This window comes from Hemiscyllium ocellatum, chromosome 25 (assembly GCF_020745735.1).
Source record: "Hemiscyllium ocellatum isolate sHemOce1 chromosome 25, sHemOce1.pat.X.cur, whole genome shotgun sequence".
Lineage (NCBI taxonomy): Eukaryota > Metazoa > Chordata > Chondrichthyes > Orectolobiformes > Hemiscylliidae > Hemiscyllium > Hemiscyllium ocellatum.
The window spans coordinates 35,941,227-35,960,392 of NC_083425.1; the positions used below are offsets into that span (position 1 = coordinate 35,941,227).

General features: G+C 42.9%; 1 protein-coding gene across 3 annotated transcripts in view; it reads right to left on the bottom strand.

The window, feature by feature from the left end:
- The window catches only part of tmem104 (transmembrane protein 104), a 217,116-nt gene extending 203,253 nt beyond the window's left edge, over window positions 1-13,863 (bottom strand). The window contains exons 1-2 of one of the 3 annotated variants that reach the window (XM_060844558.1): window positions 13,786-13,863; window positions 3,365-3,453 (exon numbers count right to left, since the gene is read on the bottom strand). In XM_060844558.1, coding sequence (XP_060700541.1) covers window positions 3,365-3,409 — 45 coding nt within the window. In that variant the 5' untranslated portion in view covers window positions 3,410-3,453; window positions 13,786-13,863. Of the gene's footprint in view, window positions 1-3,364; window positions 3,454-12,306; window positions 12,371-13,777 lie in introns of those variants that run through there. The other 2 variants (XM_060844559.1, XM_060844557.1) reach the window with 2 other exon arrangements.
- Between the last annotated feature and the right edge of the window lie 5,303 nt (window positions 13,864-19,166).

Consider the following 19,166-nt stretch of genomic DNA (forward strand, 5'->3'; position numbering starts at 1 on the left):
GTGTATCCAAATCTTTCCTTCTAGCAACATCCTCAAGCCTGTTCCATACCCTAAAACAATTTTATTCTTCCAAAATGCAGTGAACAAAACTGAATGTATTAAAATGTGCAGCCTCTGGCTGATGTTTTACTCAGTTCTAGCACAACCTCTTAAATGACTTCTTACTCTCAGCCTCAAGAAATCTTCTGTGCGTTGCTTAATTTTAAATCACATTAGCTGTTGAGGAAAGAAACCACACTGTTTAGTTGTAATGTCATTCGACTAGAGATCCAAAAGGCCCAAGCTAGTCACTAGGGACATGTTCAGATCCCACGGAATGCAACAGCAGTTTAGTTCAATCTAAAATTGAAAACTAACCTTAGTAATGGTAACCATAAAACACTTGTCATGGTTCATAGATTTCACTTCAGAAGTGATGTAATCACCATCTCCACTTTAGACAAAGAAATCTGCCATCCTTACCGCATCTAGCCTATGTGTGACTGCAGACCTGTGGTCCAGGAAGCCACTCTACTCAAGAACATAGAAAATACGTACAGGAGAAGGCTATTTGGCCTTTTGAGCCTGCACCACTAATCAATACAATCATGGCTAATCATGCAATCTCAGTATTCCATTCCCGCTTTCTCTCCATATCCTTGATCCTTTAACCACAAGGGCCACGTCCAGCTCCCTTTCCAATACATCTGATGAACTGGCCCCACAGCCTCTTGTGGTGGAGAATTCCACATGCTCACAGCTGTCTGAGTGAAGACATTCCTCATCTCAGTCCTGAATGGCTTACCCCTTATTCTTGGACTGTAACCCCTTGATCTGGACTTCCCCAACATTGGGAACATTCTTCCCACCTAGTCTGTCCAGTCCTACCAGGATTTCTTTGTTTCTGAGAATCCCCTCCCCATTCTTCTAAATTCCAGTGAATACACTCCCAGTCGACCTAGTCTTTCTTCATATGTTAGTCCTGCTATCCCAGAAATCAGTCTGGTGAAGCTTCACTGGACTCCCTCAATAGTAAGAATGTCCTTCCTCAGACTAGGAGACCAAGACCAATACTGCACACAATACTCAAGGAGTGGCCTCATCTCAGTGTATAGCTGCATATATACCCTGTATAACTGCAGCAAGTCATCCTTACTCTAATACTCAAATCCTCTCATTGTGATGGACAGCATGCCATTAGTTTTCCTCATTGCCCTCGGTACCCACATGTCAACCTTCAACAACTGTACCACCATGACATCCAGGTCTCTTTGCACCTTAGCTTTTCCTAAACTGTCACCATTTAAACAATAGTAATAATGAGGACAGTAAAAAACCACATGACAAATGCAGGCCTTGCCAGCAATGCTCACATCCCTAACAATAACTACCTTTACAGGGAGTGGTGGATATTTACTTCAAAATTACTCCGTTCTCTGCACTAAACGATTGTCACAATAATAATATCCCTGACATTGTCTGTCCTTCCCAAAACACGACTGTACACTTGCACAGAGCAAACTATTTTTCCCACCTTCTTTCCATTAAAACAGCAAATTAGTAACCATATAACAGATCCAAGAGAAGCTGGTGACAAAAAATCTTGCATTTACTTACTGAACTGTATTTATGAATAATGCACAAGGAACATCCATAACACAAACAGCATGGCTATGTGACATTTCCTGAATTTCCCTCTACCTTGCTTCAAACTGAAAGCTATCTACATAACTAGAGGCATTAGTACTATACAATACTGAGTCAGATGTACAGCACAGAAACAACCCTTTGGTTCAACTCATCCATGCTGAACAATAACCTTCAATTAACCTAATCCCATTCGCCAGCATTTGTCCCATATCCCTCGAAAACCTTGCTAATCATGTATCCATACCGTAGTCTTTTAAATGTTGTAATTTTGCCAGCCTCCACCATTTCCTCTGGCAGCTCATTGTTTACATGCACCATCCTTTGTGGGAGAAAAAGTTATCCCTTAAATATCTCCCCCACTGAAACAACCATGGCAACATCCTTGTAAGTCTTTTCTGAACCCTTCAAAGGTAACATCCTTCCTCTAGGAAGGAGAGTACAATTGCACGCCAAGCCAATGTCCTGTGTAGCCACAACACGACCTCCAATACTGAATGCACTGGCCGGTAAAGGAAAGCATACTAAACGCCTTCTTTACTATCCTATCTACCTGCGAATCCACTTTCAAAGAGCTGTGAACATGCACTGCAAGGTCTCTTCGTTCAGCAACACTCCCTAGGACCTTACCATTAAGTGTACAGGTCGTGCTAAGATTTGCTTTCCAAAAATGCACCACCTCGCATTTATCTAAATTAAACTTCATCTGCCACTCCTTGGCCCATTAACCCATCTGATCAAGGTCCCATTTTACTAAGGTAATCTGTCTACTATATCTCCAATTTTGGTGTCATCTGCAAATTTACTAACTATAGCTCCAATGTTGAAATCCAAATCGTTCAGATAAATGACCCGAAGCAGTGGACCCAGCACTGATCGCTGTGACGTCGTGCTGGTCACAGGCCTCCATTCTGAAAGCTGAAAATGTGTTGCTGGAAAAGCGCAGCAGGTCAGGCAGCATCCAAGTACAGGAGATTCGACATTTCGGGCATAAGCCCGAAAGAAGGGTTTCCTGAAGAAGGGCTCATGCCCGAAATGTTGAATCTCCTGTTCCTTGGATGCTGCTTGACCTGCTGCGCTTTTCCAGCAACACATTTTCAGCTCTGATCTCCAACATCTGCAGACCTCACTTTCTCCTCCATTCTGAAAGGCAATCCTCCATCACCATCACCCTGTCTTCTACCTTCTAGACAGTTCGGTGTCCAAATAGCTAGTTCTCTATCCCATGCAAAACAAAAAGTAATGCAGGAGCAGAATCAAAATCCTGTAACTCCCTAGCTACTAGCTCTGTGGGTGTCTTTAAACCAAGGATCACAGCAGGTAAAGGCTCAAGCCCATCACCATATTCTCAAGGTGAATTAGAAATGGTCAATAAGTGCTTGCCATGTTAGCGATGCCCATATCCCATTGGCAAAACAGTAGAAGATCCTTGATGGAATACCCAGGTAGAAGCGTCAACTCAGTCTTGCAAAGTGTAAGTCTGCATTTAGCAACCAAATTTTTAAAGAGATTTGTACTCCACTTTCTTTCAATGGAGCAGCTTATGACACTACAACAGTTAACAGATGACAGTAAAAATTGATGATTTAAACAATTCAAGAAAGGCCATTACAAAATACAAGATGCTTCTCTACTGCTCAGTGGCCCCTATTTTTTTCCCCCAAAACTTATTTCAAATTTCTTAAGTGTAGCATCCTCCTGCCCAATTGCCCCACCACTAACAACAATATATACTCACATATGGGGAGTACAACTCCCCCGTATCCGTAATCCCTTCCGGCATTTTCAGCTCCTACAGCAGCAACGTCTAACAGTCTAATGGCCAATCTGAATTAAAAGAGAAGGTATTTCCATTAACAATAACATTATGCAGCAACTCAAAATTAAAAACATAATTAACACAATGAAACCTCTAGGATTAATCTTGATTCACAAAGTATTGCCCAATATAAAACAATAATCAACATTTTTCAGTCCTAGAGGAGCACCTCAAATCAGTCCAATTCTAACACATGAATTTGTGCTGGGGAACTCAAATTACATATCTAGAACTAGACAATTCACACTGGAGTGGGTTTTACCCACCTCCCCCCACCCTACCATGAAGATGGCAGAGATTTAGGTAATGAATTAACGGTGTCCATAGCTGGTCTACATTGTGCTTCATATCAGGCAGTGACTTCAGAACTTGTCTTATAAATGGTTCTCTTTTCAAGTAATCTTCCATTCAATAGTTGACTGCACTCCATTGTTAGTCAAAGTGTAGTGCTGGAAAAACACAGCAGCATCCAAGGAGCAGAGTCAATGTTTCGAGCATGAGCTCTTCATCAGAATGGAGGGGGTGACCCAAAGAGGCGGAGAGATAAATTTGGTGGGAGGGAGAAAGAAGTAGCTAGGATTGAGATGGATAGATGAAGGTGGGGGGTGATGATGACAGATTGGAGAGGAGGGTGGAGCAGATCAGTGGGAAGGAAGATGGACAGATAGCGCTGTGCTGAGTTGAAAGGTTGGATCTGGGATAAGGGGGAAAAGGAGGGAAATGAGGAAGCTCGTGAAATTGAGATGAAGGGTCCCAAGGCAGAAGATGAGGCACTCCTCCTCCAGGCATCAGATGGCAAGAGTTTGGTGGTGGACGAGGTCCAGGTCTGGCATGTCCTTGGCAGACCAGGAGGGGGATGTTGAAGTGTTGAGCCACAGAGAAGTGGAGTTGTTTAGTGCACATGTCCCAGTAATGTTCTCTGAAGTATTCCACAACTTGGTGTCTTGCCTCCCCAACGTCGAGGGGACCACATTGAGAGCAGCGGACACAGAAGATGACATGTGGAAGTACAGGTATACCTGTGATGTGAAAGGATCCATTGGGGTCTTGGACAGAGGTGGGGAGGGGGAAGAGAAGTGTGGGTACAAATTTTGCACTTCTTGTGGTGACAAAGGAAGGTGTTGGGAGTGGAGGGTGGGTTGGTGGGGTGTGGACCTAACAAGGGAGTTGCAGAAAGAATGGTCTCTATAGAACTCAGACGTGAGGAGGGAAATATATCCCTGGTAGTCGAGTCTGTTTGTAGTTGGCAGAAGGAGAATAATGCATTGTACCCGGAAGCTGGTGGGTTCTGTCCTTGTTGCGATTGGAGGAATGGGTTCGAGGGCAGAGGGCATTACATTGTTAATCCAAATGGTTCATTTGTCTGATGGAAGTCTATTCAAAACAAGCAATATTGTCCCCTGTCTCATCATTCCCACCCACCCTGTCCATCTTGATTTTCTGGAAGCATACACAGGTGAATCACCCTTAAACCATTACAGAATATCACAACTGATTTCCACAGCACTACCGCCCTGTTCAAAGTTTGTTGCAGCAGCTACACACATTTAAAGGGGTGAAATACGTTTACTTTTACTGTACAAAGAAGACGAAACTTGAAGCATCATGCCATACATGTATTTGGATTGAGACTGTCAACCAGTTTGGCAATTAGTTTTTGGGCAAGATGGTGGCATGGTAACCTGAGAAATTGCCACTCAAAATCCAGCCACACATATCTAAAGTGTCTACAAAACTCTCAATTAGCTCAGGTTTTGCCCAGGATTGATATGTAGGTATTTCGGCAAGATAAAGTAGTGCAGTCATTATTAGTAAACATGATTTTTCAACAATAACGGATCAAGAGACAAGTTAGACAATTCCACTGCCAAAGGCTCATTTCTAAGCTGTGCACACCTACCACTTCCAGTCATAATGGTGATAGGCAATTACACAACCACTGGAGGTGACAGCTTCACATATAAGCTCCTCCTCAATGAAAGGAATGCAATAATTGGGCTATAGGTATGCCTGCATCATTTGCAATCAACTTTAGCCGGAAGTGCTGAATGGATAATCCAGCCTGACCTCCAAAGTCCTGAGTCAAAGCAATCAGTCTTCAGTCAATCCAATTCATTGTATTGATATCAAGCAATGACCAAATGGTTTTGCTACAGCAAAAGCTATGGGCCCTGACAACATTCCATCAGTGCTTCCAAGACATGCTGCAGAATTAGTTACACCCCTTGCCAAGCTATTCAGCACTGGCAACATGACAAATGTCCCAAAACAAGACTGAACTCCAGAGATTACAAGAATGACTTCTGTTGAAAAAGACAGCATTTAACTAAAAATGACACCACCAGAGCCACACCACAACTGATGCCAATAGATATCAATAAAATCTGCATTGACTGAAGTGATATCTCATTTTTCTAACACTCTGTTTGGGGGGGGGGGGGGTTTCAGCTGCTTCAATCACCACCTTTCCCTGAGAAGTGTGGATGTTCCATTGGTGACTGCAAAACGTTCAGCATCATTCCTGATTCAGACACATAAGCAATCTGGTTGCGTATGGATATGGATTTGGAGAAAATTCAATCTTGAACTGATAACCAAGTTCCATTCACGCCACCATACTGTCAGGCGACCAACTCTCTTCAAAATTCAGTTAGATTTCCATCACTGAATTCCTCACTATCGACATTGAGGATGGCATCCACTGATCAGATCAGCCATATAAAAGAGCACATCAGAGGCTAGGATTTCTGCAGTGATTCCTCTGAGTCAGTCTACTACCTGAAAAGCACAAGTCATGAAAGTGATGGAGCACTCTCCACTTGCTTGAAATGGTGCAGCTCCAACAACACATCCTTAATAATGACTCCTTCAACCTTGAACCAACTGAGGCAGGAGCATGTGCCACTTACAAAATGCATTGCAGTAACTAAAGTTACTGTCCACCCAACTTTCAAACTTGTGACTCCTACTATCTAGATTGAGCAAGGCAGGTAAACAGCAAGCTACACACCATCTTGACTTGGAATTACTATCACTGCTCCTTCAGTATTGCCAAGTCAAAAGCCCTGGTTTGCACAGCATTACTGTTACCATACCTTAAATCACATGGACTGCAGTAGCTCAAACAGGCAATTCACCACCACCATTTGCCATGTTTTTTTAATTAAATTCATTCAGAGTGCAGCCATCAACAGTTGAGCCAACATTCATTGCCCATCCCCAGATGGCCTTGAGAAGTTGGGGGATGAGCTGTCTTCTCAAACCACTGCAGTCCATTGGTTGTAAGTAAACCCACAATATCATGAGGGAGTGAGTTTCAGGAATTTGACCCAGCCACACTGAGGAACAGTAATGCATTTCCAAGTCAAGATGGTGAGTGGCCTGAAGGGAAGATTACAAGCAGTGGTGCTCCAATGTGTCTGTTGCTTCTTCCAAATATTGGAAGGTGCTGTCCAAGACATTTTGGATGCACTTCTGCAGTGCATCATGTTGAAGGGACACACTACTGCTACTAAGCTGTGGAGGGAGTAAATTTTCTCAGTATATCAGCTGGGGAATGCATTAAAGGCTTGCTTCACCAGTGACGACAACATCCAATAAAATAATTTTAAGCAAGTGTATTCGTGCATCATTGCAGTAAGAATCAGTAAATAAAACAGTAAGGGCGGCACGGTGGTACAGTGGTTAGCACTGCTGCCTCACAGCGCCAGAGACCCGGGTTCAATTCCCGACTCAGGCGACTGACTGTGTGGAGTTTGCACGTTCTCCCCGTGTCTGCGTGGGTTTCCTCCGGGTGCTCCGGTTTCCTCCCACAGTCCAAAGATGTGCAGGTCAGGTGAATTGGCCATGCTAAATTGCCCATAGTGTTAGGTAAGGGGTAAATGTAGGGGTATGGGTGGGTTGCGCTTCGGCGGGTCGGTGTGGACTTGTTGGGCCGAAGGGCCTGTTTCCACACACTAATCTAGTAATCTAATCTAAAACAAATTTGCAGCAAAGAAGGAGTCCATTTGGCTCCTTGTATCAACACTAGTTGACAAGTCGCCATTGAGCCTTAGATCACTACCCAACTCTTCATCTGCCATATTGAAGATGAATAGGACTTCCAGTGCACATTCAACTGCTATTTAAATGGATAATCTCTGCTTCTTTAACACCTTCAGAGTTCCAGATTCCCACCATCTTGGGGTTAAAAGTGATTTTTAAATCAAGTTTGACTCCTACCCTAAATGTGTCATTTGACCCTTCAGCTAAGGGGAATTTGGGCATTCTCAACTCCTCCATCCTCAGTTTTGTACAAGTCAATCGCATCTCTCCTCCTCTGACTAGTGTTCCAAAGAGAACAAATGAATGTCAATAGACATTTTATTAGGGTAGGTAGGGCAGATGAAGAATTTAACACCAGTGTTAATTGGTGCATTGAAATGTAAACTGTTGAATCTGGCTGACTGGTGACAATTTGATGGACAAAATGGAGTGGCACAGTGGCTAGCACTGCTGCCTCACAGCACAGGGTCCCTGGTTCAATTCCAGCCTCGGGTGACTGTGCAAACCCCACACACATTCTCCCCATGTCTGTGTGGGTTTCTTCCCACAGTCCAAAGATGTGCAGGTCAGATGAATTGGCCATGCTAAAAATTGCCCATAGTGTAAGGTGCATTAGTCAGAGGGAAACGGGTCTGGGTGGGTTACTCTTTGGAGGGTCAGTGTGGACTTGTTGGGCCAAAGGGCCCATTTCCACACTGTAGGGAATCTAATCTAATCCTTTAGAAGTTTGGGTTTTCAGTTTGCGTATTCGGCAGATTTTTGTATGCCTGAGGTTAATAATTAACTTAGAATTTCTGTGGCCTTGGTGATTTATTCCATAAGTGTTTCAGGCAAGGCTGCAGAGTGAATGGATTTTATGCATCACTAATTGATTCTTGTTTATCAGACTGTTTTGAAATACACCATGCAACTAATGATGCTTGCACATTAGTCAAAACACTAACGTGTTTTGGTTTGAAAAGAAAGAGCAGAAAGCAAATAGCTGAGATGGAGACATTTGGCTCCAATTTGACTTAGTGTAACAATCCAGTGAAGATGGCTGTACAGACTGGTCCTCCTGAGAAGGGAAGGAGATATTGAACTAGGCAATGTTCAAGTGAAGAGTTAGTGTTAATCCAAACTAGGTGAATGGGGGTGAAATGTCTCAAGGTTACTTAAAGCTAAGTCCATACAAACTCAGATCAAGGAAAAGAACTGGTCTCCCATTCCAATCTATTAGTTGAAATTAGAGCTGACCTAACCTGACTAAGTTCTTAGACACAGGAATTCAGGTGAAAAAAAGTATGGCATGAGTACTGTTTTGGGTACTATACAGTAGCTTTAAAAAGTTGAAATGAATAAAAACAGGAGTGTTCTCAGATTATGCTTTGAGTATGTGGTTAAAAGTCTTTATTGTACAAGTAGATAGTTTGGTTTATTCAATTTCACCATTTCTATTCATAAACTTTGGTTTATTGTTAAAGCCAAAGATAAAATTTTGCACAATGTTTCAGCAAATTGATTTTGTTTTAAACAAAAAAGTGGTCATCAAAATATGATGCACCAAGCCAGATTTCAGTCTGGGATCACCAATGTCAGTAATAATGTCACCTGGGATTCTCACAGTCAGAAGAGAAGAGTAAGGACAAACTGCACAATTCTAAACAAAAAGTCTTGAGCAAATCAGTGGTCTAAGCACAGAGAGCTGTGCATAAATTCACAAACATGACTAGCCAGGTTGAGAAAGTGTATGGAACCTATGCTTTAGAAATTAAAAAACGGTTAAATAGGACAAAAGCAAAGAATTTGTGACAAAATGAGCCTTAAATAGAGTTGTTACTGATTTTGAAATGACAAAAGGGATCACTGAGGTCTTATGATAAACATTTCAAGAATGACAAGCCTGTGTTGCTGAAGTCAATTGGCCAAGCTGTTATAGTTTTTAAAAGGGAAGCTTAGAAAATTTGATATTAGTGCTCTAAAACCATAACGCATCTGCACAGAATAGGTCAAGAAAAATTGGTTCCTGTTGATGAAAAGGTTGAGAAGAGATCACTAAATTAAGCTGAATGGCAAATGTTAAGGCAATGAAATAAATTATATTTGGAGCTAGAATTTGAAAGATACCGAGAACATGGTAGATTCAAATCAGAACTGCATAATCTGGAGAAAACTAAGTGAAAAAGCAGAAGTGGAGCCAACAGTATTAGACAGCCAGTACAGTCTCAGCATTCCAAATGGCTTCTTTGCTACACTCATTCTATGAGATCACTGTAGCTTAAGAGTTAGGTTAATCTTTTCTCATTCTTTTTTGGAGGATATGATCCTGTAGTTCTGAGATGATCTAGTCATTTGCCATTATCAGATAAAGAAGCAATACTTGAATTCTGCACTGTGGGGCCCCCTTTCATTCAGCTTCTCACTGGCGAAGGGCAAAGTGTTTATTCACACCTCTTCCCCTCCACCCCATTTGTCTCTACAATGCCCCAGTCTACTGGGGCAAGATGATTCAATTACTAATTTCAAACTTTCAAACCTAATCCTATCCTCAAATATCCTCCTACAGTTCAGTGGGCACTGGCATAATTCAACAGCCAGAGCTGAAAGTGTGTTGCTGGTTAAAGCACAGCAGGTTAGGCAGCATCCAAGGAACAGGAAATTCGACGTTTCGGGCCAGAGCCCTTCATCACCATGCCACTGATTCTTATCCTTTACCTTGACAGCCCCTTGAAAATTTGACAATATCTTGTTCACTGCTCAGGCTGTCATTTGTAAAGCTTGAAATTAAAACAAAGAGCAGATCATTAATGTATGGAAGACAATTGACATCCTAATAATCATAACCAGGGATGAATGAATACTTCCCTCAAGTGTATGGAAACAGCACATTTGCTATTTCTCTCCACTGTCCTTTTGCCAATTTCAGACACATGCCGCCAAAGTCCCTTCAATGCCACTAGTTTCAATTTTGTTCACAATTTATCCATATACTTATCAAATACTTTTGACATTTCGACAACCAAAATATTGACAACCTTCAATGTTACTTAAAATGAACTCAAAAGCTACTCAAATAACTTGTTTAAAAGCAAATTAAATGCTAGCCTGTGACAAATGGAGTGCCACAAGGACTGGTGCTGGGTCCTCTACTTTGTCATTTACATAAATGATTTGGATGCGAGTATAAGTGGTACAGTTAGTAAGTTTGCAGATGACGCCAAAATTGGAGGTGTAGTGAACTACAATGAGCGTTACCTCAGATTACAACAGGACCTGGACCAGATGGGCCAATGGGCTGAGAAGTGGCAGGTGGAGTTTAATTCAGATAAATGCTGCATTTTGGGAAAGCAAATCTTAGCAGGACTTATACACTTAATGGTAAGGTTCTCGGGAGTGTTGCTGAACAAAGACACCTTGCAGTGCACGTACATGGCTCCTTAAAAGTGGAGTTGCAGGTGGATAGGATAGTGAAGGCAGCATTTGGTATGCTTTCCTTTATTGGTCAGAGTACTGAGGACAGGAGTTGGGAGGTCATGTTGCAGCTATACAGGACATTGCTTAGGCCACTGTTGGAATAATGCGTGCAATTCTGGTCTCCTTCCTATCGGAAAGATGTTGTGAAACATTGAAAGGGTTCAGAAAGGATTTACAAAGGATGTTGCCAGGGTTGGAGGATTTGAGCTGTAGGGAAAGGCTGAACAGATTGGGGTTGTTTTCCCTGGAGCGTCGGAGGCCGAGGGGTGACCTTATAGAGATGTACAAAATTATGAGGGGCATAGATAGGATAAATAGACAAAGTCTTTTCCCTGTGGTGGAGTCGTCCAAAACCAGAGGGCATAGGTTTAGGGCGAGAGGGGAAAGATAGAATAGAGACCAATGGGGCAACGTTTTCACAGAGGGTGGTACATGTATGGAATGAGCTGCCAGAGGAACTGGTGGAGGCTGGTACAATTGCATCATTTAAGAGGCATATGGGGATATGAATAGGAAGTGTTTGGAAGGATATGCCAGGCTGCTGGCAGGTGGGACTAGACTGGGTTGGGATATCTAGTTGGCATGGATAGGTTGGACCGAAGGGTCTGTTTCCATGCTGTACATCTCTATGACTATGACATGTTCTTCTCTCACCCTTCTCTGCACTACAGAAAAAAAAACATGGATTTAAGAGAAATTCCTCATTTATGGCACCTTTCTGGGAAGTGTTCTCTACACTCTCTAAAATGTGGGTACGCCATTGAATACAAGACTCCAGCTGATCTTGACCATTCAACCTTGCATAAAGTAATGCAGATTCTTTGTTTTAGTATATTCATGTCTATCTGTGCAGCCAAAGATACCACACAGGGGTCTTGGCTGTTGATACGTTCCTATACATGCAATTTCTTGTTTGGCTTTTAATTATTCTAACTAACTATTTTGTAATAACTACTTGAACTGCTAGATAAAGAAAGCAGTATTTATTTTGTCTTCATCTTATCATACACTCTGGCCTTACCCATTAACTTAATACGACCTCTCACACCATTCCAACATGGATAGATAGTATTCTAGCCCTTCAAGTAAGCCAGGCGTACCTGGGGAATGGGTCAATTTTGATGTGTTCAATGTACCCAATAATGAAATATTGTTGAAGCTCAGATAGCACAGAGGTGAACAAGAGAACTGAGGGGGTAACAGTTTGTAATAGGCTAAATGGAGCAGTGGACAAGTTATGTGGACATGGTAAACTCTACCAAATTACAGTAACAGAAGATGTCATGAGTGAGGAAATTAAAGTAATTATTATGAGCAGAAATGAGTACAGTACTGGAGAAATTCTCAAGAGCACATGGAAACACCTTAGACTGCACAAACCGTGGGTGCATTGGCTTTGATTTTCTAACATTCTTCAAACAATGAAACGGTCCCAACAGGATCCACGTCAGCAAATGTGACATCACTAATTCAAGAAAAGATAAAGCAGAACAATAGCCCAGTTAGTCTGACAGTTGTTCACAAAGTGTAAAGCCTATTAAAGGGGGTCTCATCATACCCATTATTCAAGGTGCTGCACAAAGGTTAATAGGCAACATTAGGTATGCCTCATGGAAATGGTTGGTTGACAGACAGGAAGCAAAAGCTAGAAATATGGGACATTCATCCCACAATAATCAGACCTGGGGACTCAACAATTTACAATCTTGCATTAAATTCAAATAAAGATCAAGAAGGTCATGTAACCAAATATATGGCAAGTTTACCCCATGATGACAAGCTGAATTAATTGGTGCTACACTTTGCAATTACAATAAGGGGTGTCTGAAATACTCAAAAATCCACAAGAATTTCTAGGATGAAGGCATAACGGCTCAGTAGTTAGTACTGCTGCCTCACAGCACCAGGGACCCAAGTTCAATTCCAGTCTCAGGCAACTGAGTGTGGAGTTTGCACATTCCTCCCATGTCTGCATGGGTTTCCTCCAGGTGCTCCAGTTTCCTCCCACAATCCAAAGATGTGCAGGTTAAGTGAATTGGCTACGCTAAATTGCCCAGTGTTCAGGCATGTGTAGGTTAGGTGCAATAATCAGAGGTAAATGCAGAATAATAGGGTAGGGGAAATGGGTCTGGGTGGGTTACTCTTCAGAGGGACAACATTGACTTCTTGGGCCAAATGGCCTGTTTCTACACTGTAGGGATTCTTCAAAAGGGACAAGATGTTCACAGCTGAAATTAAGTCTCCTAACTCAAAAACCAGCATTAACACATTTAGAACCAGGAAATAAATACATTTTGGCCTCAGGAAATCAAGGAATTGAGGAAGCAAGCAAAAACAGCTGAAACCCAAGGTAGGCCTATATTTGTATTGAATGGCAGAATAGCTTTTCAGCCATAGAGTACTCCAGTTCTCGCCTGTGACAGTGAAGGGAGATCAAAGACAACAGCACAAAGCCCTAAGCATAGATACTCTACTGTACACCCCAAACCTGGTATCATATGAAGCCAATATGTAATCGGACATCGCATGAAACGCCACCCAAGTCCTACTGGCCAGTCCCAGTCACTACCTAGCAGGGGTTTGGTGATTATTGGCCAATCATAGACCCTCTCCAGTCCATGGAAGACTCTCTCAGTCTGGGCCCCCACTCAATACTCCTGGATCCACATCACCCTCTAACTCTACTCCTGTGTCAAGAAGGAGGCTTTATGCACTGACACCCACTCCACTTCACACCAACCCACTGCCCTCCCTCGACCCCACTGCCCACCCGTGTGCCCACACAGACCATTCTCCTCCCCTCCCCTGCCCTGCCCTGCCCGAGGGTATTCCCACCTCCTCACCTGGGTACCGGCAAAACGGGCACTGACAACGCCGACCATTGAGCTGCTGCTGACGTTATCACTCACGATGTCGATCACGTGACCCGGATTTTAAACGCGCGCGCAACCGCGTGAGAGCCACGCGTGCGCAGTTCTCATCCCCGATGGCGGAGTCACGTGATCTGTTCCAGTCTCGAATTCGAAAATGTCAAATTCATTGCTATTCCACAATCAATGCACACACGCCCAACGTACAAAAATAGGTATAGATAAATATACCTAAATGTGGGCACAGAAATATATGTAAACAATTAAGTTGTACGTAGATATGCATAAGGATACAGCATCGGACAATAGGCTTTGCTTTGTTTTGCAAGTTAATGCTGTAGATCTTGTGCCAGCAGTGACCGTTAAACCACAAGCATTCGCTGTCATTTCCCATATGAAACCGCAACAATTTCTGGAGTCTGCGCGAGCACTTCGTGCAGCAATCGATTACAGTGATTATGCAGTTCCCCACACTGCTGTAATGTTAAAATCTTTCTCTCCCTCAGTTCTGAAGAAGGATCACTGAACCGAAACGTCAACTCTGCTTTCTCTCCACAGATGCTACCAGATCTCCAGCAATTTCTGTTTTTGTTTCAAAATACTATCAGTCCTTTCGTCCTTGAACTAGGCTTCCAGTAATTCTTCTCACTATCAACAATCGTACCTTTCCTTTATTTACGACCTACCATCTTCCTATATTGCATACCCGCAAACGTGTTCCTGGAATTTAGTCATGTGGTATTGACGGACAGGATACTTGCCCACTGTTGGTAAATGTCATTGAAGTTGGGTCTCCTCTGGGCCAGCAGTCCTTTATCAGTAATTGTGAGGGAAATTGAGAAGGCTTTCAATGTCTCGATTGCACCTTTCTTCGAAAAAGAGGGGACGTCTAAATGGGTTGCACTTCCTCGGGATGCACTGCAATGTACACTAAATCTAAATTATTGAGCTTAAGTCCTGAGTGTGGGTTTTAAAATCACAACCTTCTGACTCACATGTGAACCTGCTATCCACTGAACCAAGGTAAACACACCGAATATCCACGCCAACCGTCCCTCTTGCTGAACATGTGTCTATACGAAAAGGTAGACAGCGACAATGGTGACGCTGAGTATCCATAATGCATGGCGCCAAGGAAAGTACTGTATTAATTACTGATACAGACCGCGCATGCTCATATGTCTTCTGAGGTTTCTGAGCTGCTGCAGTGAAAAGGAAAGTGTTGTTTTGAGAATAGCAGGGATATCTGGAAAACCAGCACGAGGAACTTACATTGGTGCCATGAATCTTTCCTCTGGTACTGCATTGCACAGGCCATTGCAAGCAACACTACTGTCTAATCATCCCTTTCAATCATTCCAGAGAATTGCTAATTATCAATAAATAATCCTTAATGCAGACGTCCGTGACTCGAAGACAGCTTTACCTTTCGCTCAAATGTTGATGCGGAACACCAGTTGAGGGAAATCTTGAGGGGGTAAGCAGTCCACTGGTTAAAGTCAACTCTAGCACTAAAGAAGCTAAAAACCGAAACAACTTGGATGAGTGTATGAATAGCAAGGGTTTAGAGGGATACGGGCCAAATGTTGGCAAACAGGGCTAGATTAATTTAGAAAGTCTGTTCGGCATGGACAAGCTGGACCGAAGGGTCTGTTTCCATGCTGCATATCTATATTACTCCTATAGCTGCAGATGCTGGAAATCAGAAATAGAAAAAGAATTTTGCTGGTAAAGCTCAACAGATCTGGCAGCATCTAAGGAGAAAAGTCAGAGTTAACGTTTCAGGTGTACTGACATCGCAGAACACTAATAAAGATATTTATGGTGTTTGCAGCCAATTATCCCAAGTACGAGCACTTAGTTGCAGGTGTTCCTCAGAATGATGTCCTCAGCCCACCTACTTCCAATCATAAAGTTAGAAGTGTCAATGGTCTCTGATGATTGCACAATGTTCAATACCAAGCACAATTCCTCAGGTCACTAAATTAAAACAAGATGTGAGTAACATTCCATCTTGTGCTAACAAGTGACTTCACACAACACAAAACCAGACAATAAGCTTTTTCAACACTCGAGAATCTAATCATGATCTCTTGACATTCAATGGTATTCCCCATTATCAGCATAGTTGGTTCTCCGCTGAAGAAAAATAATCAGAACATGTGTAGTTTCTGAAACTTACCTGGCAGGGAAGATATCTTGATCTCGAAGGTGGATCCACCAGGACTGGTCTGAGCTGACAAACTTCATAATCAGAAGATTTTCAGATCATCGCTGGATTGTGATTGCAAACAGAACTTGGAGGATCATTGGTTGAGCTGAACTGCAATTGATGGATCTTTTTGCTGGCTCTGCCCTAACGCCAATTCAGTGACCAGCCAACCAGAGCCATCGCCTCTGCTAGTGTATGTGCCCATGACCAGGAGAGGCTGAACCAGCCATTATCTCTCGATGAGCTAACCAAGGCCATCGGGTCCTTAGAAAAGAATAAAACTCCCAGAAGTGATGGCTTACCAAGTTGTATTCAGCTCTGTGGGACTTAATTGGCCAGGACATGCTGGAGGTGTATGATAGTAGGCTTCTGGTAGGAAGCACGTGCCAATCCATGAGGAAAAGTATCATCACTCTCATTGCCACACGGAAGGGGAGAGGAAAGAAATAAAAATTGGTGATCAGTTTCATTGTGGATTGCAGTCCAAAAAATTCTGTCTAAGATCATCGCCAACTGGAGCAGGTCTTCTCTGGGATCGGTGATTCACCCCAACCAGGACACGATGTATAAGACTTACATATACAAGACTATATTTACATATATTTGAGGCATCGGGAGAGACGAATACCTGAAAGGACCCGCATTTAACTTTGACAGAAAAACCTGTCGTTCCCCACTGTGTCTTTGCAGTAGCTGCCCCATAGTCCTGGACCTCGGAACTTGTCAGTCTCTAACACTGGGTTAAGGTTAATTCCTTGCTCTGGAAGATGAAAAAGTTTTGGAAATACCAAAGAGCATCTTTCACTGCATTGGATGGGCAGGATGATCTCTGAAAGCCTTGCATTCCTCAGGGATATATTCCCCTATGTTCAGGGCTCAGGGTGTGGACACCTCCCTCATCAGCCTGCACCAGGAAAAAACCTTTGACTGGACATTGCACATCCACTTGTGGGATGTGTTCTCCAAAATGGACTTTGGGGAGGGAATCTGCAATTTATCCAACTGCTCTACATCAACACTGTTAGTGCAGTCACAATCAATGGTGGGAATTATAAAGCTTCCAATCAGATCTGGAGGCAGACAGGGCTGCCCATCCTCTCCTGCCTTGTTTGCGTGTTGTATAGAGCACTTTACTGAGTCCATCAGGAAGGATGAGAGCATGAAGGGGGTGTCTATTCCAGGCAGAGGCTTGCAGGTCAAAGTCTCCCTGTACATGGATGATGTTACCATTTTTTGCTTGGACCAGTTGTCAGGGCATGGACTCATGAGCATCTGCAATCAGTTTGAACTGGCCTCAGGAAGCCAAGGTAAATCAAGGCAAGTGCGAGGCCATGTTTTTTGGGAACTGGGCTGACCAATCCTTTATCCCCTTTGAGGTAAAGACATTTTATCTGAAGATGCTGGAAATATGGGTTTGGAGGGACTATGTTATACACAAAATCTTGGGGAGCAGTGCATCACTAAGGTGAGGCAGAAACTGAGCTTTTGACACAGGTCTGGCTCATTTCCTGAACCTGCATTGTTGCAGTCACCCAAGCCATCTTCCACTTCAATTGAAAGTCTAAGATGGACAGTGACCACAGGATCACCATGAATAAAGCTCTGGATTCTACGATTCAATGAAAAGATGCTACCCTCATTCTGATGGTCATCTGTGTATGGCTGCATTAAGCTGTAGAGCCTCGGTACACAAATACGAAGTGTCATAGCATATGGAGGGTCTACCTGTGAAGGATAGGATTGGCCTTGTTGCCTTTGAACAGTCCAAGTATTTGGACCATTCTGAATCACCTGTCCTTCATGGAAATATTAGCAAAGAGAAAACATCTTTGAGCATCAGACAGTGGACAGCACATAGTATCCTTGAGAATCTGTGGGAAAAGGAGAGGGTGCATCGTGTCAAATTGTTCCCTGAGCAAACTGTCAAAGTCATTTGGCAAAATTCCTCATCATCAAAACATTTCACCAAGCACCAAGATGTCATTTGGCCAGTGGTGAGAAGGGCATTACCTGTGAGATTCTTTTTGTACACGCAGATTCTCTACGCCATTGCATGTTGCCCTCAAAGTGGCTGTGGCTGGGTAGAAACTGTTACAAATGTCCATTTGGAATGTGCCTTTGCAAAGAAAGTCTAGAAAAAGGTGCAGTGATTTTTGGTGTGGTTCATCCCAAGCAGCTCTGTGATGCAGCACTCTTTGCTCTCTGGTCTGTTCCTCAGGATGCAGATCAAGACAAACACCAACTGTGCCTGAAAGACAATCAGGTGAAAAACACTCTATGGTATACCCAAAACTTGTTGGTCTTCCAGCGCAAAGAATTGACCTCAACCAAGTCTTGCAGACTGACAAATTCCAAGGGCCAGGACTACATACTGAAGCTGGGGCACCTGCTGGCAAGGCACAGTGGGGAAAAACAGGTTTTCTGTCAAGTTAAATGGGGTCTGTTCAGTTATTGGAACCTCCTGAGGCCTCAAATAGTGGTAAATACAGCCTTGTACAACTAAACATGCCTTTGATCTGTTTGCTGGATAGATTCAAATGCCAATGTTTTGTTTGTTTCTTTTAACGCTACTATTCAGAACCAAGCTGCTATAGTGACTATGTATCAATACAAAGTTATTTTGATGACTCAAGTATATTTTAGAAATTTTAAAAAATGTTCATTCCAAGGTCCAAGACTATGTGCTGAGATGCACCAAAGCTTGGGGCAGGTACTGACAAGGCGCATTGGGGAAGTCTACCATCTAGGGTTTTTCTCAAGTCAAATTGACATCTGTTCAATTATTGGACCTTTCTGGTGCCTCAAATGCATGAAAATATAGTCCTGCGTAAGTAAGAAATGCCTTGGGTTTGTTTGTTCTATATACGTATAGTCCGTACCCCTCCACATTCAACACTCCCTAACTTCAAACTAATGTAATCTTTGTTTGACAGCAGCTATCTCAGTGGCTGTCAGAACATTTATATTTCAGAGCAGGGCAGTTGATGCCTATGTAAAGGGCTGTGGCTTTTCACTTCAGTTGGCTCCATATCTCTGAAGAAGACCTGATCAGTATCGCCTTTCACAAATGTGGAACTCAATCCTTTCATCGAACAAAGGGCAGGAGTTGCAGTCTGAGAGATTATCACTCATTGGAAAAATC